The following is a 25,929-nucleotide window of genomic DNA, read 5'->3' on the forward strand; positions in this document are numbered from 1 at the left end:
AACAAAATGCTTATTTATTCAAATCAAAGTTCTAATAATTCCATCGCAAAATCAAATGACCGAATCAAACGACGTTTGTCGTTTAAAATCTAAGGGACGCCATAACTCACCTAATCGAACGCCTCCCTCCAATAATCTCTCCATCCAAATTTTCATACCAATCACTATACCGACCCAAAAAAAACACACTACCTATAACATGATAATTTTCCACAAATCCTATCTGTCAAATAAATTGATCCAAACTCTTTTTCCTTACAATTTCCTTTAATTTACGTGACTTCGTGTCGATGGCGCCAAACATACTCAATCGTCGTATTTCACGTTCGAAAATGGCGGTGCGCGGAGACGGCCGATGAGGTCGCTCGTGACGTTCGGGTATTTTCGCGGACCGGCGACTTCGAGGTATACGGGGTCTACGAGAGTCGAAGCACGGAGCCCCGCCCTGCCGCCCGCCAGAGCCCTGAAGCAGCAGTAGCAGGAACAGCAGCTCCGCTCGCTTCGTACAGTTTTTATTCATGAAAATAACTCTCTGAACGTCGTATCATTCGCCTAGTCATAATAAATCGCGGTACAAGCTGTGGCCTGTTCCATTCTTCGAGTTCAAGCAGTGACGGTTAACCTTAAAACGCAGTGGCGGTCGCGGTTGTGTCGCGAGACAGTAAATCGTAGTGAAACACAGACTCGTCTCGGTCGTTGAGGCTTCATCGCCTTAAGAGTGCGTTCGCTCTGTTTCTCGACGTGGTTCGAGACAGAGAGGTGTGAAAAGGAAAGTGCATAGTCATCGATGTGAGAAGCCGAAGCTAGGAAGAAGGCCCGCCGCAGCAGGAGGGAGAGAGCGAGAGGAGCTGTTCGTGGATACGAGAGGCCGATATATCGAGCCGGGAATTTAGGCAACCGTAGGCTCCGTTAGGGAGCTCCAGGTATAATAACGAACATTCTTTTTCGTAATAGTTTGTAATTTTACAATTTCTATGCAGCGATAATGGCATCCTAACGATGCAGCCCTGATTGTGGCCCTTCGACTCGATCGGAATAGCCAACATGGCGACCGCCTAGGCTACACTGTCAAATTTTCCTGTTCCGTCATCGCGGTTATTTTAACATCCACTACGTTCCTCTCGTCTGCTCGGTCGTCTGATATCTCAATGTTAGTGGGAATATCATTGGCTGACTGGCGAGGAATTTCGGTAAATCCTGATTTAACAACTTCTCGACATCTGAGTCAATGCCGGCTCCCGCTGTAATGAGATTCTTCCTGCTTAAGTCGAAGCTTTTTCCTCGTTCGAGAATTTTCAACGGCGTAGAAGTATAACGAGAACGAAAGCTTGAACATCGAGCAGCCTACGATTACGCAAGCTAAATTACTGCTGTAAGAACTTTTGCTTGACTAACGATATCTGAGATTACCACAAATTTACATAGGGGATCAATAATCATTAATTCACACGGTACAAGCGTCAGTATTTCGTTATCTACTAATGCATGTGTCGTATTTGTTATGAAACTAGCTTTTACATTTAAACTATTGTATTACCATAGAATATTTCCTTATTTTATGAATTTTTTGTTATAAAAACATGATAATTACTCGTGAACTGTCCGTGTATTTTCATCGGTAATTTGATTTGGTATTGGAAATAATAAAATAATTATCTACTATTCAGTGTAGGAAATATTGGTAAGATGGCGCGAAATTTAGTCAATGTGAAACGCCATTGTTGACACTTATTTAACTACGAAGCAGGCGTATTTGCGTTATCTTTTGATATAACAATAGCAGTAAACCGAATATTGCGTAACATTTGAGCACGAGTTTTTCACGAAAACAAACATAATTTACTTTAGTGTATATCTAGAACGCGTTACTTTTGCAAAAACGTGAATCCACGAGGTAAAAATAACACGACGCCGTCTTTATTCGTCGACTACACGTGTTCTCCAAAAATATGACACTTTCATCATCCAGTGCGTTTTCTAATTATTGCTCGAGGTTGAACATTAGACGTCCGGATGATTCTTGTGAATTTATATTTAGTTTCAAACGTTGCAATTTACGTACATCGTGAACAATAACCACTATACAACCAGTGATAATGAAATTACAGGCACCTGTTTTTAATTCGAGACCAACCTTGAAGCATGTCGCGTTTCTAAGAATCGTGAAAGCGATATTTACGTTAGCAGTCGTTTTCAAGGTGATCGATCTTAAAAGCGACTCGAACGAACAGAATCACACGCAATATATCTTCGTTATCGTCGCGTTCCTCATTCTCTTCTTTAACGTTTCTTTTTTCCTTTTTTATTATTTTTCTTGCCATACTTTTCAGAGAGAGATTACGTTATTTCCATTCGAGCAATGAGTCACGTAAGAGAAACGAACGACAAAGGAAATGCAATCCGCTGGACGCATCGAAGACCTTGAATTATTGTCCAATAATTTCGTGCTACCCTTTTGCTATAACGTCCTGTATGGAAACGGAGCGATACCAGGCCAGGAATTTCGAACGCGTGAATTCCTCGCGACGTTCTTCTAATTGCTTCTGTTTCTAAAGCGAGGCGATAATTCGTTTGGTGTCTTTCTGTCGACTGGTATCAGTTTATCGGTCGAATTAACGTTGTCTGTCTCTTTGAACAAAGAACAGAGTCTAATTGCCTGAGTAATTTCTCGAGCGAGAAAAAGAGAAATGAGGGAGCGACAGAAGACTCAAAGGGAAACAAACTGTTGATTTTCCCTACACAAACTTTGGATTGAACCTAGCGTTGACTCATATATTAACGAAGTAAGAGAAAGAAAAAAAAGGAGACGCGCAAGCCAGAGCAAAGACGGAGACTGCGTCGCGATTGGCCGACCAATTGCTGCACCAGAGCTATCTTAATCGTCTTTAATTGGTTCGAAATATAAAGTCGTCGCGGGTCTCGAAGACAAGTGGTGTCTTCGGTTCAATTGACAGCGTTCCAGTTGCGAGATACGACGTCGATCATATCTTTTATCGGTCTCTTGCACTCTCTATCGGGAAGAAATTATGTACGTTCAAGTGATTCACCAAGCCGGTAGATAACCACGGAAATCGTAGAAATGTAAACATTTACGATCGACGTCGATTACTGTATCACAATCAATAAGCTACGCGTGACGTTTCGTTCCAAGGAAACGTGTCTGACAAATTTAATCGTTGTAATTTTCCGAAGGATTTTATTTTCATTTTACGCACGAAGTTAATGCACGGCAAACAATCTAAAACGCGGGGAAAATAACGCTTATCGTAACGTGCGCGTCAGCCAAAATCCTTAGCGAGATAATACAGTAAATACATATTATTGATACTGCGTGTATCTTTTTCAATAGTTACTAATTCTTTCGCTCATCTATCGAAATATCTTACGTGTTTTTTTCATTAACAGAAATGAATGTAAAGGTTAATGATGCTATATAGATGTAGTATGTTATTCGCTTGAAAACAATTTCGGTGACGCTGTTGGAATAGGAAGGAAAGAGGGAGAGGGATAGGAAAGGAAGGGAGAGTGCGTTTCATCCAGGATCTGCTAATGGACTCGTCAGTAATGCTACCTAGCAGGTCTGTGGCTTGCTTGTTGGTTAGCAGCAGTACGGTTGGTGGAAGAGACACAGCGTGGTCATAAAATCGGCGAGACGTTAAAGTTGATATAATGGGAGAAAAAGAACTCGAGATTTTCGTTTAGAATAGGCATACTTGTTAATTCACAATCTATTGTTTCTTTGTATGCAGCGCATTTAAAAAAAGACTGTATAACATGCAATATGGAAAACAGGTTCTAGAAATAAGTTGACGAGGGAAAAATTGCAGTCATCTATCTCTTACTGAATGTTTGTTACTTATGTATTTGCTCCATTACATTTTAAAAGTAAGTGAGATAGAACATCGATTAGGTCTGTTTCAATTAATAAACATTAGTTTATCAATGCGGTAGAGATAAGAACATTACATTTTACACTGTAATCCACTATTTCGCTTAATATTCATAAATGTTACATATCAATGTTTGAGTCACTTTTGCTCCTTGAAGTTTAACGTGTTTTTACGTATAAGATTTAATGTTTTAATTCATTCCATTTAACGTTTTAACTCACAACTTCACTATATCGCTTGCATCAATTATACTTCAAAGAGAATTTTATATAGCGTAAAAGTATTTATTTGACGGCAAGTGTAGAAAAGTTGTTACAAAATTTCTTTCATTATTCTGTTACATAAAACAATATCCATTTGTAAATATTATAAACCAGGTGGAGATATCTAGTTCATGAGCGTAGAAGGGTTAACGATATTGACATAGACTAAGTTATAATGTTGACAGAGAAATTCTATTATATATCTCTTTCACATGAAACCGCATTCAGTCACAAATATTGAAAAACAGGCACGTAAGATATCTCGTTCATAGAGGCAAAGGGGTTAATGACGATCACGTTTCACAGGACGGTTAGTAGGTCGCCGAGTACTTAGTCAATGCGAAAGTAATGCCAATGACGTACACTACCAGCAAATTCCCTTCTTTCCTGGCACCCTCCAACCCCCTCCGACCTGAGTTCGTTGCGGGGTCACGTCCTGTTACGCGTTCCCCTCGTCCGCCATGAATTGTTCCTTCTTCTGTTCGTTCAGTGGACGAGGGTCAGTGGAAAACGATCAGAGGGAGGGTTGCTGATTTTAAAAGCTCCAGCTAGAGTTTGTTAGTTCCAGGAATTCGACGATCATTAAATTTCTCTGAAGAAACTTTCTTTTCGAGAGTGTCTGTAACAGATCATTAACGTGGTCACATCGCTGTAAATTAATCAGAGGTTTAGTAAAAGGTGAGATTAGGGTTTGAATAAGATTCGAATAGATTTTTTTCAGGATAGATGAGTTTTAAGTGATAATAACCAGATTAGGGTGGACAAGCAAACGTAGCTGTCTTTACAACAGTCCAGTTTCCTTTGAACTGGTCCACAAGCCTTCTGGATTCTTGGATAATCCAAACATTCAAATGCCCGCTTTACTCTCCCTTCTTCTTCTGACGTCACTGTGATCCGTAAAAATAGCGAAACGATCTGTTTGCGGCTTAATTTCTTAACACGTATTTATATACATTTCTGTGATACCGTTTGCATCGTCGAAAGTTCTGTCTTTCATTTCAGCACAAAAGAAGTACCTTCGTTTTTTTTTTTTTTTTTTTTAATGTTATCAGTTTATCAGGACTTCGATCCAATATTGACCCAGAATTATTGTAATTTTAAGTGTATGTATAAGTCAACCATTAAATCCCCAAGAGTAATATGTATACAACTTCTTCAAAAACAAGTCAATTAATACTAGATAAGAGATAATTATTTCTTTTTTTTTTCTTTTATAATGTATGCATGTAAATAACCATTGCGTGTTAAGTTTAATTATTCATGAAAGTATTCGATACAAACATGGATATTATGATTCATATTTCTGAAATATTATTAGTTTACTTAGATTGTAGTTCAATAATTTATAAACTACTAAATCCTCAAACAATATACAATTCAACTTCATCAGAAATGAATCGGTTTCTATAAGGAAAACAGATAATTGACGCTCTTTATATTTTTTAGGGTCATGTCTGAATTGAAAGAAAACTGAAGATACACATATATACCAGTATTCCTGAGAAAGTCAAACACTCACAAGTTCTACAACAAATTGACGAAAAATTGAATTAAACCAGAGTAAAGATCAAGATTAGAAACGAGTGAAAAATCCTGACTCGAAGAATCCCATATTCAGGTTACTTTCTGACGTCACGGAACGCCTTCTGACGTCATTCACCTGCCGTAGCTTGTCCGCAACGTATCTTCCGTCCCATTTCATCTCATTCGAGTTTCGTCGGCCTTCTATGCTCTCCTCTCTTCTCTACAATGCTAATGTTTAGTCGTCTCTATAGCCTGTAAGTTACGAGAAATATACGAATTTAGGATAGCTGGTTGTTCCGTGGTCGAGTTTCAGCCGCAGGGATTCTCGATCCACTCGATCTCTTACAGACTTTCTCGCTACATACAGAGAGATCTACGCACACATATAAATTTGGGACGATGTTTTCCCTAAGAGAAGGCATCGATCGAACCACGTAACCCCTCCATCAGGTATCCCTTCTTCGTCTTTGTGGGGTTGGGTGTACTGGGGACGAACGACTGCTGGTTTCAAGGGTGATTTCTTTTATTAAAGTCAATCCACGTTTTACACTTCTCATGCGACGGTGAGATCGACAAAGTTGGGAAAACAGCATGTGTGCATAGAAGTGATTCTCGTAGTCTAGATTTAGATATATTAAAGTAGTTCTGAACTGTTCGTAAACCGTAGATAATCGAACGTTTCTTCTATTCTTTCCTGTATAATACTTGGTGATAATAGCGAGGATACTACTTCCTTGCTAGTCGAGTTTTACTAAACGTATGTTCGTAACAATGGCTCGTTGAATGCTCTTAAACAATGGTCGATGGGTAAGAATCGAATGTTTTAATAATTATGTTCGATTATAGTACGCCCCTGTTGGAAGTTTTTAAGGGGAAAAGCTAGGCGAAAGAAAACGAACAAGTGTTTCTCTTTGCGATACCGTTTGCAGATTGATTGATAGATCGATCGGCTTGCGTCACGGTTTATTTTAAACCAACGTGTTCTTTATGCACGTACTATTCTGAGATGCCGTGCCAAAAATTGAGGACTCGCGTGAAAAGTAATTCTCTGTTCACTTCTCGCGTTTAGGTAGTATACACTACGCGGCAGAAATCGGTGTGATTTTGTTGGAACGAATTATTCTTGTAATAGGTAGGTTCGTGAGAGCTCGAAGGGATTCGCGGCCTTTTGTTTTTCTGATCTCGTTGGTGAATTGATAAGAAGTTTATTAACGTGACTAAAAGCCAGCCACTTCTGCCTGGCTGCAAGCTGATCCTCCCCGGTTCTACGCGGTCGAAAAGTAGGTCGTGCTGATGTGAATTACAGTCATCAGCTGTAATACCACAATATCATTCCGTAGACACAGCCAGTTCCGCGGTAACGAAGCCTCTTTATCTAAGAATAGTTTGTAATTAATATCCTTAGTATCTGTTTCATCGTAACATTTCACACGTAACTGTACCATTCCTTGCAATTTCTCAATTACGCAACAGAAAGACTTTCTTTTAATACTTTCCTTCACGAAGAGAATACTCTTTCTCTTGATGCAGTAAATATCGCATAGGATTTAATATGCAATGAAAAATTTTTACATATGTAAAATATTATTGAATGTTGTAGGAAATATATCTATAATGAAGTATGCTAGAATGAATGCTATAACGATCAGTTTCTATCAATAAATTCAAGATGCTGCAACAAGAATAGATACTGCAACAATATTGGTTTGTCCTTTTTATGAGTGATCCTTTTGATTATTTATTCTTTTCATCTTATTTGATTATTTATGTCTTTTATTAGGAAAAGTTTCATGTTCATGGGTTAACATGTACCGAGAATGGATAAAAATTAAATGAATTAATTTGGTGTTATATAATTTATATCTATCCTTAAACCGTATGCCTGGAATGAATTTTTCCAAATGACATAAATTCGTTCTCTTTTTATCGTTATTTGCAAATAAAGAGAACGGGACGAATAAATATGTTAGAATCTAATATTTTAATATTTACAACGTAATATAAACGAAATAATAAATCTAATAAATATGTTATACTATACTGTACTTTGTATGTTCGTCAGAATCGGCGGTTCTACAAAGGATGCCCGTTTTTTGTGTAGCTGCAAAACAGAGTCGACCCTCTGCTGTAAGCCGCAGTACCGGGAAGGGCTTAATTTATGGCACCCTCAAGTATTTGTCGCTTTCACTTGCCGAGCCCCATGGTAACAGAAAACCATTCGAAACTCTCCACGCTTCTACAACCTTCTCCAAAATACTTAACAATTTATACAGGCTGTTTCTTTCTCTAGAGGTCGCAAAAAGAGGAACCACCATTGACCTAATCACTGTATGTATGCAGTGTGCATATATGAGAACTGAAAGTCGAAATGTAAAGTAAAAATAATTTCAAATTAGTCACTAGATTAGGAATATTTATACAAATTCCCATTTTTATAAAGGCAAGTAAAAGAATAGAATCTAAGTAGAGATTTGTTTTATTTATCAAATAGTATAATAGGTAATTAGATTTTGTATATTTTATGTACATTCTGTGCGTTTGTACACTTCTAAATTTTTCTTAAATGTATAAAAATCCGCAGTCTATCGATCACACATACACGGCGCGGACAACATGTATCATCTTTGATGTCGCAACAAATGTTCGATCAACGACTTCTTCTTTCGAGGCTTCTAGCGAGAGAATCATTCTGTATTTCACTCTCGCAGGAATAAGTGAGAACAACAAATGTATTATATGAAACAAACATTTCGTCTATGTGGAAATTTGCTGGCAGAAATGATTTTGGACGTGGAAGCACGACGAATAAGCAAACACAGAACGGTTATGCTAGAAACAAAGCGTGTACGAGCACTCGTTGGAACGAACTCTTGGCAGGTGCAATTCCAACAAGCGTTCCAACGGCGATCGTCGACACACGTTGCACGCCCAACTAGACCTTTCGTGGCTTCTCCCATTCTTTCTCGCCGTTTTCTAAAGACCGTTGGGCCGTGCCAGGGACTTCGTTCGAAGTACACACTTGGTGTGAGGTACTTGGCAGCCACGCTGTTGTATACAGCCGGAGACGAAAGCAGATGGGGAGAGAAAAGAGGGAGAGTTAGAGAGAGAAAAGGAGAGATCGTATTGGACGTTGACCCGCGTGGTTCAACTGTTGCTCCCATTCGCGCATCCGGGAACGCGTGTAGGAAGGCCTGGGGATCCCGATGATAGAAGAGTCTTGTGTTAGATAGGTCTACCAGCACTCCCCTCCATCCAGTTGAATGCCTGGAGAATGACAAAGCCAGACGATTCGCGCGAATACTATAGATAGAGTATAGATGAAAATGTTGGCTGCCTCCTCTTCCTTGATAAGGCAGATTAAGCAGAATGTAGGTCGAACATCGATGGACTTGAGATTTTTCTACACTTACTTAATCGAGACGCATTCTGGGTTATTAATTATACATTCTCACGATATTTGTTCTAGTTGCATGGAGATTATTAAAATGGCTCTCGTATAGCTATGTACACATAGCGCAGTTGCAACGTTGTAATTGCATAGACGTGTTCTGGTTTCACATAAGTTATTTAGACGTTGTTGTATGTTTTGTAGATAGTAGTCGACGCGTAATATCAGCCTCTTGAAGATTAATGGAATTTTGTAGCACTTGCCGTGCATCGCCGATGACGCTTCGAATTCAAGACAACACATCAAATTGCCTGCTATCTAATTTTTAACTCTCTACATACGAAGGGGCTTCCCTTACAAATCTTCGAAGATCTCTCTACTCTAAATTATTTTCTAATTCTCAACAATTCTGTAATACCAGCATCATAGAAGAATCAAAATAAATAAAAAATTTCTTTACGATTTCTTACGATTCAGCGAATCCTCTGATAGCAGACTTATATGACTTCCTGAATATGTATATACTGGCGAACGCGTATTTCTTAAAATAGTTCCAGGGTTACCTGGAAGACCAAGATGACCAAATATTTAGCAACGTCAATTCTGTATATATTTCCCAAGAAAATCAGTTCGCCAATCTCACCCTGTTTGAATCGATTATACCAAGTCTGAGATCGTGTTGAACAGCGATTAACACGATCCTCCGAGCATGCTACCGCCAACGGCAACCTGTCACACGGTCGACAATGGCGTCATGGCGACGCCGGTAGTCAGCCGGTACGCGGGCGCCGTGGCGCCAGCGTCGCTTATCCCTTCCCTCTGCTCGTTTCATCCGCCCAGGCGGTCTTCTCTCGAAACCACGTCCTCCCTGGGTGTGGTTCGAAACAGTGTCGAAGATTGTGTCCAGTTTACATCGTATCTTAACTCCTTCAGCTTTTATTCGTTAGAGTCTCGAGTATCGTTTCATTTCTTCTCTCTGAAATCATTCGGCAAGACACACAGCGTTCGTGTGTGTACTCTTTACCTAGCGTACATAACGAAGAGGGAGAGGTTGAAGGGAGAAAAGGAGAGGGTGAAAGCTTACGAGAGAAAGAGACAGACTACAGTGGGGCGAGCCACGGCTGTTCATCGATTCGCCGCTACCACAGTTCTGTGAACGTGGCATGAAAAGAGAACCAGCACCACCAATGCGCGCATTTGACCGGTTCTCGTGCGTGTGCGTGCGTGTGCCCGGTTCTCAGTAGGAAAAGTGCTTTTTCTTCCGGTTTTCACTCGGACGCTGGGCTCCTAACAGTTCCTGGCGTTCCGTCGACGGCGCAATCTGGCGGTAGACCACGGGTTCAGAGAGACCACCCTTTGCCCTCTGCACGAATCTTCCACGCAGAGAGGTTATGTTTGCTCGAGATTCATGACGCTCTGACAGGAGTGGAAGGTGGACGGAGCGGGTAAGTCGTGGCCCTTCTGCGTTTCTTTCCTTCAATTTCGCGTATATTATAGGAATTTGGTGAATATTTAAAAGTTGAAAGTAGATTCGTTCGAAGGAATTGGTTATAATAGGAAATTTTAATGGAATCGTTTCTACGATTTATCGGAATATGGTATTATATTCTGAAAGGTTTGTTAGAGGGTGAAAGGATTTCTTATTTCTTCTTATAAGACTCGGTTTTTTTTCTTTCTTTATTTTTCGAAAGACATGTAGTATTATATTCCGTTTCTGTCTGATCATGCGCCGAACGATTCCATCAGTTCCGGAAAATGAGAACACCTTGCGTTGGATCGACAACCCTCGGGTTCCCCGGGTTGTGAGACCTTTTGGAGGTGAAGGACGCTCGTTGCCACGAAATTTCAATGTAGCTTAAAATATTAAGTTACTGGCGAGACTGGGGGTGAGACTGAATGAACAGTGTTGTATAATACAAGTTGATGAAAAATTGGAGAAAATATGTTTAGAGTATTAAGGGTGGTCTCATCGTGGGAGAAGTTTGAATTATTAAACAGATTTACCAGAAGTTCGTAGGTTACTTTACTTCGAACGTAATCGGTTCGTTAGCTATAAATAGCACGCTAAAACACTGTTCTCGCATACTCTTTACACGAACTATTTTTTTTATTTTTTTATTTTTCTAGTGTTAAAAAAGATGTGGGAATTTCTATCGAAGTTAGAAAAATAAGAGTTGATTCTCGCTGATATTGAGAACACTATACTTTTTCATCCAACAATGGAAGATTAATGACGCTCCATTAATGCACAAACAAAGAAACATGTTGACCGTGACACGAATCTGCCAACGAATGTGGCAGGTTGGCTAAAAATAGAATAATAAAAATATAATAACCATTATACTATATCATAACCTTTGTGGTGGTGAAAAGTAAAAATTAATAGAAGAATCTGTTTATAGAAATGTATTCTCAAGTTAGAATATATTCTATCTTCTATTTCTCATATACTTAAAGTATATCTTCTATTCAACTATGATTATATTATATCCTGTCATTTTAAGTTAAATTTTATAAGATTTTCCATCCATCTAATTCTGCAAAAAATGAACCATTCCATATGTTGAGCAATTCATTTTGAAGCTACCATTATGTGGACTACCTCTTCATGTAATAAACATGATACAATATATTCAATTCATTAAATTTATAAAAATCCCTACTGTCAAGTTCTTGATTTTTAAAGGAAGAAATAACTTGGGAGAGAGTTATTACTAATAATTTGTGTGACTCTGATTTCAGGGGTGGCAACGATCTCGCTAGGAGGTGTCGAAGCTGGCGCGTGGGGCGGGAGAGTCAGCGGTGGTCTGGCTCTGGTTCTGGTGGTAGCGGCGGAAACGGAAGCCGCGGCAGCAACAGATCAGAGAGAAGGCCTGGAAAAGGCTGGTGCAGCCCCCTTAAGGATAAAATTCGATCGTCTTCTAGTTCTTCTTTCTACACGTCCCGTTCTTGGTGGTGGTATACTTGACGATATTCATCGGTCATCGAAAGAAACGTCGGCGGCGTGACACTGGGCCCCAACCACCTTCGAGCGAGAAGGCGCACGAAATAGGATTAATCCGTTCCTAAAGAATCATATTTTAGGAATCATATTCGTCGGAGGTGTTCCGCCGCCTCCTCCTCGAGAAACACCCTTTTCCACCCTTAACGGGTAATCACGTTTATCGCATCATTAGACAGGCATCATGAGTGAAGTTGAAACCCTTCGTCAGGAGGCTGACAAGTTGAAAAATGCCATTCGAGTAAGTCCATTTGTTATTCTGTATTTCATTGAACATCGACAATTAGCTTCATTCACGTGTAATGTAAAGTCGTGTAAAAAGATTTCTTCTAGGTAATTGTGGAAAGTGAAGTCAATTTCTGGAACAAAAGGGAATGTTAATTGTCTAAGTAATTCACCAGTAATTACAGCTTTCAACGTGGGTGAATTACTTGTTACTCTGTAGAATAGTAGTAGGTATTCTGTAAAATGAAATACTTAGAGAGAACAATTGTAGATTTAGGTAGTTGCTATGAAATAATTATAACGAATGTAATTCGTATTGCTGGCCACAGCTGGTTCGTTTGATGATGTTAACTAAGCGCACGTACTTGGTGTGGAATTTCATATCTCGACTGTTTCCTGTCAATGAATTATCTGAAAACCATAAGAGATAGTGACTTAGCGATAGTATTGGGCGGTAGCCTTCGTTTAACTGGAATACTTAACGTTTTACACAATTATGGACCTCCGTTGATTCACTAATGATCTAGTTAGATTACTATTGGATAGTTCGTAGTTGAAATTCATGTAGCACTTTGTACGTTCTCCTTGTTTGCCGGCAATCTTTAAAACATCGAGGACAAAGCAACAGTTCTACATGCAACAGCGGTGTATTGTCTTAACAGAAAAAAAGTCTAGGGCGTCTCTCGGCTCGAAGTGCACTTGGCATTAAACAATCGGCCCCTATTCTCCCCTAACGAGCCAGTAATTTTTTAGGTTTTGTTGTACTCGACCCTAGGGGATTGAAACAAAATCACAATTGTTTATTAAAACAATACTACCCTTCCGTGTCTTGTTCCTTTTCTTTATACAATTTATTTAGCCCCATATCTGCATTTTGGGGGTAAAAACAATTATTAATGTTTGCCAATTTTTCAGAATCAATATTGAATATCATCATAAAGTATAAAAACACTATTAGAAGATAGTTACCTCAAAACAAACCACAGGAAATCTAAACTCCCCACTCATATCACTAATTTACATTCAAAATTTCATCCCCAATTTAACTTTAAAAATCTGTTCTTAAAGACAAATAATTTTCCAGTGCATCGAGTGATCGATAGTCCTAGATCACGGTGTAAGAATCGGCTTGAGTTAAAAGTTGTCGTTTGAAAAATACTCGTCGATGCCAATCGGTGGATTCTCCACTTGTATGGTGGTGGAAACGTGAAACTCATTGTCAGAGGTGGTAGTAGTGTAGCGTGTGGTGGTGGTAGGGCGCGGCATAACCGTCGCTTCACTCTGATCAATACGCCACCGTTCCTTCTCTCTCTTACTCGATCTGCCTTTCTCTCTTTTCCTCTTACCCGCTTACTCACGTTCTATCTTGTTCCTTCTCGCCACCTGTTTCTCTCTTTCACCCTTCTCCGGTGCGTGCGTGAAATTACACGCATCGCCAGGCGAGCGCCCGTAATAAATAGACTGTACGTTCTTAAATACCCTCGTAACAGTATTTCAATAATTTATACACATTGCGTATACACATACCCTCTCACTATTCGTCGACCCTTAATTGAACAGTCGAGAGTAATTCGATGTGAGCTTCCAGTACTGAGAACGCTGCATATAGTCATTTTCTTATGTCAGCGCGAAACAATGTTAATTAGGATGCTTAAACCGAGCTGTGAATACGGTCTAGTCTTCCGTCGTTAAATGCATTGTCGTCTTTTCACTCGTTTGGGAAGACCAGTTTCGAGAGTTTAGAACTCTAAAATTTATTTAAGAGTTAGCGATTTTGTTTATGGAATACATTTAATTTATAGAACGCCATAAATTAGCCTTTTGGCGCATCCGATTGTGACATCTGATCTTTCAATACAGTCAAAACGAAATATTTTCACGTGAAATTTTTAATTCGTGTTCATTCCAAACTGCGTTTTAAGTATAAACTTTATTTCACTAAGTTGTATGTAAAATAATAGCTATATTAAGTTTCATGTGTTATTTATATTTGTTTTTCAGGATGCTAGGAAAGCAGCATGCGATACGACGTTGGTTCAGGCCACGTCGGGCATGGAGCCTATCGGCCGAATACAGATGCGCACAAGACGCACACTTCGCGGTCACTTAGCCAAGATTTATGCGATGCACTGGGGAAGTGATTCGAGGTATAATTCTGTATGAACAACGATTTTCAATCAATTTTTCTGGTAATTAAATATGAAAGAGAAACTACAGTCGTTCCATTTGATTGACAGAAATTTAGTATCAGCGTCGCAGGATGGAAAACTAATCGTGTGGGATAGCTACACCACGAACAAAGTTCACGCGATCCCTTTACGCTCTTCGTGGGTAATGACCTGCGCGTACGCACCATCAGGTAGTTTCGTGGCCTGCGGTGGGCTGGATAACATTTGTTCCATCTATAGTCTTAAAACTAGAGAAGGCAATGTAAGAGTTAGCAGAGAACTCCCAGGTCACACTGGGTATTTGTCCTGTTGTCGATTTTATGACGACAGTCAAATTGTCACTAGTTCTGGTGATATGACTTGGTAAGGAACATTTATTTTCATTTTCTATGATATTCCATTGATCTGTTCCTAACTTGCATCACCTGCATAACAATATACTACCACACGTGAATTAAAATGTGTTACTTTCTTCTATTTAGGAAGATATCCTGAGAACGAAATCATAAAGAGAATTGTGAACGTGCAATAAAAATATATCCTATCCTATCCATCCCCTCCCTTCTAGTTTTTGGTTTCTTCCTTCTGAATGGTAATTATGTAACCTAGAAAAATGTTTCGACTGCGTCGCAATGTTATATTGTTTTTAAATTAGTGCCCTGTGGGACATAGAAACTGGTCAACAGTGTACCTCCTTTATTGGTCACACGGGCGATGTAATGTCCTTATCCTTGGCTCCAGACACGCGCACATTCGTATCTGGTGCGTGTGATGCCAGTGCAAAATTGTGGGACATTCGTGAAGGATCTTGTAAGCAAACTTTCCCGGGTCATGAGAGCGACATAAATGCTGTTACGGTAAGAGCTTAATCTGTTAAATTTTCTAGCTAATTTTATCTTATCTTATTTATCTTACTTGTAGTGTTGTGAAACTGCTGGAAGTTTCTATTAGTTCTTTCTTCTAGAAATTTCTATAAAACTAGTTTTGTTATAAAGGAAAATTTTAAAAAATCTATGGTTCTTAATGTGAATTATTTTATTATATTCAGTTCTTCCCGAATGGATACGCCTTCGCGACGGGTTCTGATGACGCCACGTGCAGACTTTTTGACATTAGGGCAGATCAAGAACTGGCGATGTATAGTCACGACAATATTATCTGTGGTATCACCAGTGTAGCGTTCAGCAAGAGCGGTAGATTATTACTGGCCGGTTACGACGATTTCAACTGCAATGTTTGGGATTCTATGAAAGCGGAACGAGCTGGTACGTACTCATTATAGACTGTCAAGATTGCCTTCAGAAGAGAAGAGAAATTTTATATTAAGCCCTTCTCTCTAATTTAATTCTTCTTTAGTTGTTCCTATCTTGTTTGCCTAATTGTCACTAATTAGAATTATTTTATATCATGTAAGGCAAACTTACGATAGATTTAGTAATTTTATAATATCAAATTATTCGACCAAAGTCCTTTTCTCTTTCAAATGCAGATCATAAAGCATTGTTGTAAGCATATGTTACATAGAAGAATCGAATCTATAGAAGTGGGATGTTTTGAGACATTCTATTTTTATTTTACAGGAATTCTCGCGGGTCATGATAATCGCGTCTCTTGCCTTGGTGTTACGGAAGATGGTATGGCCGTCGGGACGGGTTCATGGGACTCGTTTTTGCGTATTTGGAACTAACTTGGGGTTCATCCCAAGACGTTTCTCAACAAAACCAACTGCAAATCAGCATACAGTATAAGCATTAAATATCATCACTTGGCCACCGAAGTCGGCGTGTCTGTGTCCTCAACGGAGGAGAATTACTCCCCAAGTTCACCGGAGTTGACGTTGATTAGAAAGTTTGGACATCCGCTAGACAACAGCAGTAGAAAGACCCACGGCAATAGCGGCAGTAGCGGCAGCGAATTTAAGAACGTTTTGGGTTGTGGTGGTAAAAAGGACTACCGGAGACGCGTCGTCGATTTAACCTGGCGACGTGGCAAGGTCGGGGATAAAATCACTCGTGAATATCAGCGCTTCTAGTATATGAGTATACCGTTTATTCGATATACTTTAACGTACGAATGATGATGATGATGATGATAATGATGATGATAATTGAGAAAGAAGCGTGGCGAAAGGAAGAACGACAGAACGGAGAGAAGCACCAAGGCTGACAGCCATATCTCTCCGATGTCGTGCGCGTTACTTCCTTTTTCTCCTCCCCTTTCTCAAGGACTACTTGACGAACCTTCGAAGAGAACGTGCTGTTGATTATATATCTTGATAGCGTCTCCTCGAAGATCTTCCCAAATTCAAAGGTTGAAATAAGAATCGATTTCCGAGACAACATCCCTCGTCCAGAGGTCTACGTTGTTGGAAGCGTTTTATTATGAATAAGAAAAAAAGAAAAAAAAGTGGTTCACTGCCGATGAAGCGCCGACATGGCTGCTCCGGCGGTTGATTTTACATTTCTTTTCGACACGCACGAAGCAAGTCGTACCAGGCGAGAACACGATGTGAAAAGAACGAAAAAAAAAGTATGGTCGCTCGTGCACGACACAAAAGCAAACATGATCATCAAAACTATATATACATATATATATTATATATATACGTATGTCGACGAGCAACCAAGATTACGATAATCTCGCATATTGTATTCAACCTACACGCACACCGTACGCACGTGTATTAATACGTACATAGAAAACTACATACATACATTTGCACACAAAACGCGAAGTACCGCAAACAAAAGGCATCTGCTATTAAGTACATAGTGGGTCATCCACGAGCCTCGACATATAAGTCACTATCTCTGATCATGTTTTCTCTCTTTCTTCCGTTTTCTCCTCTTTCTTTTTTCAAATTTCAACTCTCCTTTGTCGTGGATTTCCTATCCTTAAAAGGGATGGCTAGTTAAAGAAAATGGGAAAAAAATGATTCACGAAGATTGCATCGTTTCTTGTGACTATAATCGCCGAGTTTGCATTAATATCTGTAATTTTTATAGATTTATCCTTATTTATTTTGTATAGACCTTATATGGAGACCATCTTATATACGTTCTTGTGTCTTTTTCTTTTTTCACTTTTTGTTTGAAGAACTGAGTGAATGTTCGAGTTACGGAGATTGTTAGAGAGTGAACGAGTTCAGAAGTAAGAATGAGTGAAAGGTCTCGAAGGCGCGGCCCGTTGCGAATCAAAACAAGAATCTGCATAAAAATCTGATTAAAAATTCTACGGTAATTTCTATGTTGTTTCTTCAGCTTACCTTTCATCGTAATCTGGTTTGTCGCGTATGAAAGGGTATGCTGCTGAACGAAAAAATAATCGTCAACGCGAGATAATAAAATGAACAAAATAAAATGTACTTTGCCTCGCCGCGGATTTATTAATGCACGCTCGCGAGGGACCAGCATGAAGTATGAAGAGAAAGAATATTTAAATGTAACGTGTAATCGTTTAGTTTATAGCCTATCCTCTGTTTCTCCAGTTAGAAAACAGCGAGACCGAGAAGAGTTCCTTCTAACTCTCATCAAAGCAGAACCCTACACCTTTCTCTGTTATGTCGGTCCAGAACCGAAGAATCCTCGAAAGTGCAAGGAAAACACGTATTCTCCGACGAAACAGTCGTCCTAGAAGTTCCTTTGAAATAGGACCCAAAGAATCACGGATCGAAGCTACGGACCGCAAAATCAAACTCTCTCACCCTCGCCGTCCTTTTCGTTTTTTCTCTTCTTCGGTTTCTTCTGATAAGATTTTTATCGTTTCCATCAACCACTTTGTACGATTGTGTTTTTAATTATTATTCTTCGACTTTCTTCCCTCCATCGTCTCCTCCCTTTCTCCTCTCCTACCTTTTTTTTTAATCGCTGTCACCTGTTGTGTTCCTTTCATTGTCATCTATTCTCTGTCCTGTTTTTGTCGAAGAAACTAGGTGTTTAAACTGTGTATGCATTTAAAGTAATAATATTAATGATAATGTTTAATATTAATATTAATAATGATTGTAATTTATAATTATTAATATTTAATATATAAGTATCTAAGAAGATAACGATGAATCTACTTGTTCAGTACCGCAGGATTACGGTCCAATCGCTTTCCGGTGACCACGCTGTCACATCCATTTGTTTTTAATCGGATTCATTATTTCCATATAACATTGTTTTTTTTTCCTACATTTTATTGCATTCTTATTTGCATTTAATATTCTGGTGATCAGCAAGGATGTTATACAACATGTACGACTTATTGCGATCTTAGTGGTTTAATGCAAATTGCTTTGAATATATTTTAACCACTGTCGGTTCCTGTTGGCATCACCAACTGTTAAAGAAAAATGGCCGAGTGAGTCAGTAAGGGAAGCGTGGCTTCCGGAACGCGAAAACCAGCAATTGTTTTCCTAACAGAACAAGTATGTAATCTGATTTAAAAAAAAAAAAAAAAAAAAGAAAAAACTGTTAAAGGAGCTATCAAGAAGTCTTTAAGGAGTTTCTAAAGACGTTATTCTACCATTGCGTTACAAGCAGATAAACGAGAAATACTTTTCCTGAACGATGACATTTATAATCGGTTTTTTGATATCACTCTTTTCGACTAATCGCGCTTATGTCACACGCCTCCATATCTTGTAGCGACCAATTAGGCAAAAAATAACAAGATATAACATAAAAAGTCTTTCCTCCGCGCCAATACGAAATGAAGGCCTTCTTCCTTCGATTTTTACGATAGTTTTGACATTTGAAATTTTAAAACAAAAACAGATATTTTCTTCTTCTGAAAAGAACAAATACCTTAGTTGTCTGCGTAGAGCATTGCAACGGTGTTCAAAATGAAGGAAGAAGGGTACTTAAATATTTAAAAAGAAAAAGGGTTATAAAACGAAAAAAAAAAAAAAAATAATGGAAACACAAGATCTGTGCTTTTTGTATTTCGTAATTCCGTGGCCTCTCGGAGAAGGCTTCTCGTTTTTGTATTTCGAAGCCTCTAGCCACTGAAGCAATATGGTTTCTTATTCTTTGTACGAATACAAAAAATATATATATAATATATATATTATTATATATATATATATATATATATATATATACACATTATGCTATATATATATAATATATATATATATATATATATACTATCGACGAGTAGTCATACAAAATTAACGATTTATTAAGTCTCTAGTCATAGTAACGACAAACGCAAGAATAAACCAATTAGAGAAAGGAAAAAATATGAAAGAAACCGCAGAGGTTTGTGTAAGTGGAGCAGTTTGTTATTCATTTCGTTCTTTTCTTTACTATTCCAGTTGGTAGGTCTCCTTGTCCGTGGACAAGGATGCGTGTGCTGGTTTTGAATCGTTTAGTTAATCGAATGCATAGGGGAGACGTGATAATATATTGGATCGATTGTGACATCAGGAACAACAGCATGAGAAAACAAGTGAAGGAATAGATTTTTTTTCTGAAGTCATAATAAGGTGAATAAAAGTACTTGGAAAAAATGAAACGTGGCGTTTTGGTTATTTTTTTACCGCTCGTTTTCTTTTTCTTCGCCATCATCCCGACCTCTCGTAAATAATTTTTCTCATTCGACGTTCCTCGCCTATTTTCTTTTCTTTTAATTTCTCGTTCGTTCGATCGATCAGAGTCTCCGGCGAATACTTTTGGGTCCTATTTCAACGTGAAAAAGCGGCGAAACACGATGAGAAACGAAGGAAAAGGAAGAGGTGGAAAAACTAGTGGAACTCATTTTAGTAAATCCTTTTACGATGGACGATAAGAAGCCATTAGCAATACTGCCTCTTTCGAATTACGAGCGAATATAAAGTACGATATATATAAATATAATATATAGTGCGTGTATATTATGTACAAAAGAACACTTAAATAACGCGTGATACGCTGTTTTAAGTGAACGAAACGCCAGGACATAGCCAAAGAACGCGGAAAGAAAAATGGCGGCAGCTGATGGAAAACGGAAGTGAGTTTGCCAAGAGGTGAATGGAAAAAACCGGAAATATATTCAAAAAGGAAGGTATATACATTGATCTAGAAACTTAGAAAAAGATAACTAAGAGGAAAGATGTCTTCGTTGTTAAATGATAGATAGTTACAAGGATTTCTCTCATCACTTTTTATATAACGATAATAACAACAATAAAATAATAATAAATTATTATCGACGGCTAGACTAGCTCTCATTTGAGTAATCATCCTTCGTGAACGACGTTTTCACGAGGCACGAAGTCGGCGTTTCCCGCGTTTTTATCATCTTTAAGAACGTAGGGGAAAATAGACCTTGTTCTTCAGCCAACAAAGAAAAAACGACTAAGGTAGATTTTTCGTGGACTCGACAGAGAGATCCTTGTTCTTGTTGTAACGCGTTTCGAGCCTCGTGGGTGCCCCTGTCAATCATCGTCATCAATACGATACGTCATAAGAAAGAATCGTTTTCATAGATGTAAGAAGAAGGAGAGGCGAATGAAGAGACTACGGAAGAACCTTCGCTGTACGAAGAGGATTTTCATAGGAAAAATCTGTGTGTTTTTGAGGATGGATGCAACTCAAAAGATCCATGTATCAGAGTGTGACAAGAATCGGTATAAGGTGAAAAGTTCGTGGGTGAAAGATGGCTGTCCTTGAAACGGTTCTTTGAAAGTCGAACATTCCGGAGGCATTCGCGTTTTCCATTAAGTAGCTAATCAAGTTTAGAAGAAAAAAAAAATAAAAAAACGTGCGACGTAGTGTGTTTATTCAGAAACTGCAGTTAAGGAATATTGCCTGATGAATGTTTCTCGTACACGTAGCTATCGCCATAGCTGTATCTGTATACCGCCTCGAAGTTTTTTCAATATAGAGAAAAGAGAATTGTGCGTAGAAATCCAAAGAGACATCACAATCGCGAATCGACCAAAAACCGCATTCGACATCGAGAGCGAACCTGGCGTGATTTCTATGCGAGACTGAAGTCATCAAAGACTCCTGTTAAGATTCCTCTTTTGCGTTCTTTTTTCGTTCTTCTCCTCCCATGCCGCGTGTACACGCAAAACGTAGCGTAACATCTCTATAATCCATCAAATATACAAAACGCATACCGCTGGCATATACACACCTACACACTAAATATACACATGTACACATATGTTCACGTTGCATTCTATTCATTCGATGATCTGTACATAGTGTGTTCGAGAAATCGATCGCGAAATTTCTCAAGGAACGTGCACCAGCGAGAAACGCCACTCCCACGATGAACGATCGATTGTTATAATTCATTGTAGCGCGTCGCAAAAGTGATTCCCCGACCGTCGCAGAGGGGCAAAAGCTTTGGAATTTTCGCCTTGAATTAGTTATGAGATAATTAGCGTGCTCGTTGAGCGAAGATTCGTTTCATTCTTTTTCCCTCTGGACACGGTCGGACGAAATGGGATCGTCGTCAAATTTAATATCAAACTCCGAATCGATTTTTTCTATTACTTCATCCGAGAGCCTCGCCCCGCGAGATTCTCTCCTGAGCCACGCGAGATGAAGAATATTAAATTTGAAGACGAGACGGATGAAAAAAGAAAAAAAAGAAATAAAAACCATCGGCGGGCCAAGAAACAAGCATTACGCATCCTATTAGTCAGATCCATTTCTATTGATACTGTTGCGAATAGTCTTACATTGTTTATCTTAAGATTTTAACACTGTTTACAAGATAACGTTTTTCATAATAATTGTTCTCGTATCTCTTTTGTAGACATTCTACGACGAGTACACTTTGTATGACAATTTCGTTCGAGACCCTCGCGGGAGAACAAGCGACTACGCATTTTCACTTCGGTTTCCGATGCGAGATTTTACCATGGGCTCACGAATATACGAGAATTACGAAAGAACAGGGCCAAAGAAATAGCTGAAACACACACAAATAGGAAGCACAAGAAAAATTCGATCACTTCGAATTTACTTTCTTAATTTATTACAAGCTTTAGACACTCGCATATATGTGCATATATATTTATATATATACATACACATATATACATATATATTTCGTACATATGTAAATGTACGACGATTTTTACTATTTTATTTTTCTCTATTTTTTCCATGTACAAATTGGTTGCTTCGCACAATGAGATGCCATCAGTTTTATCGGGATTCTTCAGATTTCTCTTCCTCTTGACAATATTTTACAAGCTTCGTATGAAATTTGTCTTGGAGACGGATTTTCTTTACCGATTCTCCATAACACTTGAGACAAATATCCTTTCGAGAATCTGACGATTTTTATCTACTTCGGCACGTCGCGAGTCGTACACGTAGCACGGCGTAATTTTCCTTTTTCTATAGCCGATCGAATTTGCAATCGCGCCGATCCATTCTGTCAAATGTTATTATATTGCTGATAACAGTTGAAACGTTCGCAACGAAAAGAAGACAATTGCAGAAAGGAAAGTAGAGCAAGTTAGGGCTGTTTGAATAAAAGTAAATAATTTGCCTTATAGTTTGCTATATTTTTAAGCGATTTTTGTTGGTTTATTCGGAATTACAGGAAAGTAAAACTACCTTCCTACCGTAGACTCTTCAATTCTCTGTTATTACGTATAATTCATACGATTCGCTATCATCGTCATGAACAAATATTTTGCCCACCAGTAACGTTAGCCTGATTAAAAAATTTCCTTTCGTGTTACTTCGAAATCTTTCGTCAAATATTATCGTCGAATTTCTTAATGGCTTAATCTTCAGTACAAAATATCTTAAATCATCGTTTGATTTACGATTACAAATATACTTAGCGTTTTGTGATCAATCATGATGCAACGGTTCATCTTACGTATCTTCGCGGAGCATTTATATTTTGATAACGTTACTTCTGGAACATTTCGTTGAACGTTTCGCATGCAGTGACGCGAAGACACCAACGCACGATGACAATCCTCTTTAAAGAGAAAACAAAAGTAACGATTGTAGTGTAAAGACGAGTAGCATTCACGAGAGTCACGAGGAAGATCGTTACACTTGGAACAGTGTACAAACCGTTTAAATTATAGTAGTTGGAAGCGATATACCGTGATTATGAAATTGGTCAGTTTACAATTCTCTTCTATTCATTTTAAATCAATTAAAACGAAAGGATAAGTTGTTCTTTAATACGATTTAAAACGTATCGTACTTGGTTCCTTATCGCGTTAAGGTATAAAGATATCATAACACAACATGCGAAAAATGAAAGTTGTGTTGCTGTCATACTTACGAGAGATATCTTAGACAGCTTGGAAAGAACAACTATTATAACGCGTTTTTAATTTATCTCACTCATCGTATTACAAACGATGGTACAAATTAATCTCAAATATCACTATATCGTATCTATCTACTATATATTTACATTATGAAAAACGGAGTGACACGCGAAGAAGTCTCGTCTGAAATTAGGGATCAAGAGTACGCGAAGAATCAACGGGTTCGACGTTATTTTTCTCGGACTAGAATACAAAGAAGACTGATAAGCGTTCGAACGAGAGGAGTTCGACATTTGTTCGCCAGCTGTTCCTTTATCGAAACTCGATTAGAAAACTCGTAGCAAAAGCTACCCTTTTTGAAGTTTCGTATGTAATGATATATATTAATGGTTACAACATTGTAGAAATAGTATCATGAAAAATGAAACTGAATAAATTAAAATTAATTCTAGAGAACAACCATACTAATTGTACACAAGGAATGTTCAAATTAATTTCATAAATTTAATAGTTGTAAAAATAACTTCTATTGTTGTCCCACAAATTCATGTTTTAAACAAACACGATTGCTCTATGAAATAATTACGGATACATTTACGACAAATTTTATTTAACAATTTTATTGAAGAAAATTCAGATGTATCGAACAGAAATTCAAATGCTAGAATTTATTGAAAAAGAATGTATGCAGACAAGGGTGATTTTTGTTACGAGTTCTTCGTTTCTTTACGACGCGATTGCAAATTCGTCGTATCTGTCGTGTTCTCGGCGGACCACGCGATGAGTCCGTCGCAATTTACGTTTTCATTCGATCGCGCTGTTCGATTTTGAATATATCCAGCATAGAGAAAGGAAAACACAAAAGTGGATCGCCCATTTTCTCTCACGAAGTCGCCGTTATCAAGCTTCTGAATCGCAAAAACGAGGATTGAAAAATTCTCAAGGGAAGAGAAAGGGAGTTCAGAGCGGCGAGCTTCTCGAAAACTTTTTTCAATAATAACCCGAGAAAACTCTTTAATACTAAACAAAAAAAAAACAAGTATAGACGTTAAGGTACTCTCTTTCTGTAATGTAACGTAAGCCGTAAACGTGTAAGGGCTGTCATGCATTGAAATAATGAATTAAACTGCGGCAGGAATAACAGCAACCTACACTATAACAATACGATAGTAAGCAAAAATATAAACCCAAAGAGACGTATACACAACGTGGCCAGGAAGAGTCGTTCGATGATTCCCAAAGAGAAATAAAATAAAATTTGATCTGTATCTTTACGATCTCTATTTAATCGATATTCGTCGATACTCAAATAGATCTGTTTTTTTTTTTCTCAAGTGAAATCTCTGTTTCAGGTCTCTGGTCGTCGAAAACCACTTCCTCGACACTCGGTATAGTTCAGAAAAATAACTTACAATTAGGGAACAACCGAATGCGTGCGTGTGTGAAAGCGAAAAAAGAAAACACGGTACGAAGAGATTTTACGAATTACGTATGAGAACGTTTGATTTCGTCTGGTCGTGTGAGAAAATGATCGATACGAAAGTGGTAGAATGAGTGGGAGAGTTTGAGACGGGGAAAATGGACATTTATAAATCTATTATTGTAATAATTATAGAAACAGTGGAACATAATGTATCTGTACGTTTCTTTACTTCCTGCGGTGAGTCAGAACAGTAAGGTAGTCCTTAATTGTAAGAGCACGCGAAATAAAAAATACGTCGTATAGTATATATTACGAGGTAAAGCGAACGGAAAGGGGAATGGTCGAACAGAAATAAACGAGATACAAAATGCTAACAGTGGGGATGTGAAAGCGGATAAATGTGTCTGAGAAGAGTAATACAAGGGAAAAGGCAAAATGGGAAAAAAATGAATCAAGAGGAACAAGAGGAAGGTTCGACGCGATTTTGCGACGGAAGGAAAAAATTTTCATTCCGATATCATCCTATATAAACGTATAAAAAAAGTATCACGAGCTTTTTGCCAAGCTTTGCGAGGGCGCCAGGATGTTCGTTTGAAATTCGGGTGCCTTCGAGAACGACGAGAACATAAGAACGTCGGAGACTATTGTTTCGTTTGCAAGCAGCCGATTGTCACATAATTACAGATTAATTATTCTTACTATTAATTATGGTTCACCAGATCACCGCCATCATCGTTATTATTATTATATAATTGATGTGAGTGTGGACAAAAAAAAAAATAAAGTGTACGTAGTAGAAGGTCCGTCTAACTTTGCTA

The 25,929-nt window shown here is 38.4% G+C and overlaps 1 protein-coding gene across 3 annotated transcripts; it reads left to right on the forward strand.

Moving 5' to 3' along the window:
• Positions 1-417: 417 nt before the first annotated feature.
• Positions 418-25,910, forward strand: LOC100642300 (guanine nucleotide-binding protein G(I)/G(S)/G(T) subunit beta-1). Of its 3 annotated transcripts, none has more exons than XM_003400611.4 (7): positions 418-923; positions 11,808-12,307; positions 14,293-14,438; positions 14,529-14,822; positions 15,115-15,316; positions 15,508-15,724; positions 16,040-25,910. In XM_003400611.4, exons 2-7 carry the CDS (start codon positions 12,251-12,253, stop codon positions 16,144-16,146), a joined length of 1,023 nt encoding a protein of 340 aa, XP_003400659.1. In that variant the 5' UTR covers positions 418-923; positions 11,808-12,250; the 3' UTR covers positions 16,147-25,910. The 3 variants fall into 3 exon arrangements, with proteins under 3 accessions (XP_003400659.1, XP_048268100.1, XP_020722317.1); XM_048412143.1 differs by lacking the exon at positions 418-923 and adding an exon at positions 1,226-1,372; XM_020866658.2 differs by lacking the exon at positions 418-923 and adding an exon at positions 9,925-10,510.
• The last annotated feature ends 19 nt before the right edge of the window (positions 25,911-25,929 follow it).

The sequence above is a fragment of the Bombus terrestris genome, chromosome 14, assembly GCF_910591885.1.
Source record: "Bombus terrestris chromosome 14, iyBomTerr1.2, whole genome shotgun sequence".
Lineage (NCBI taxonomy): Eukaryota > Metazoa > Arthropoda > Insecta > Hymenoptera > Apidae > Bombus > Bombus terrestris.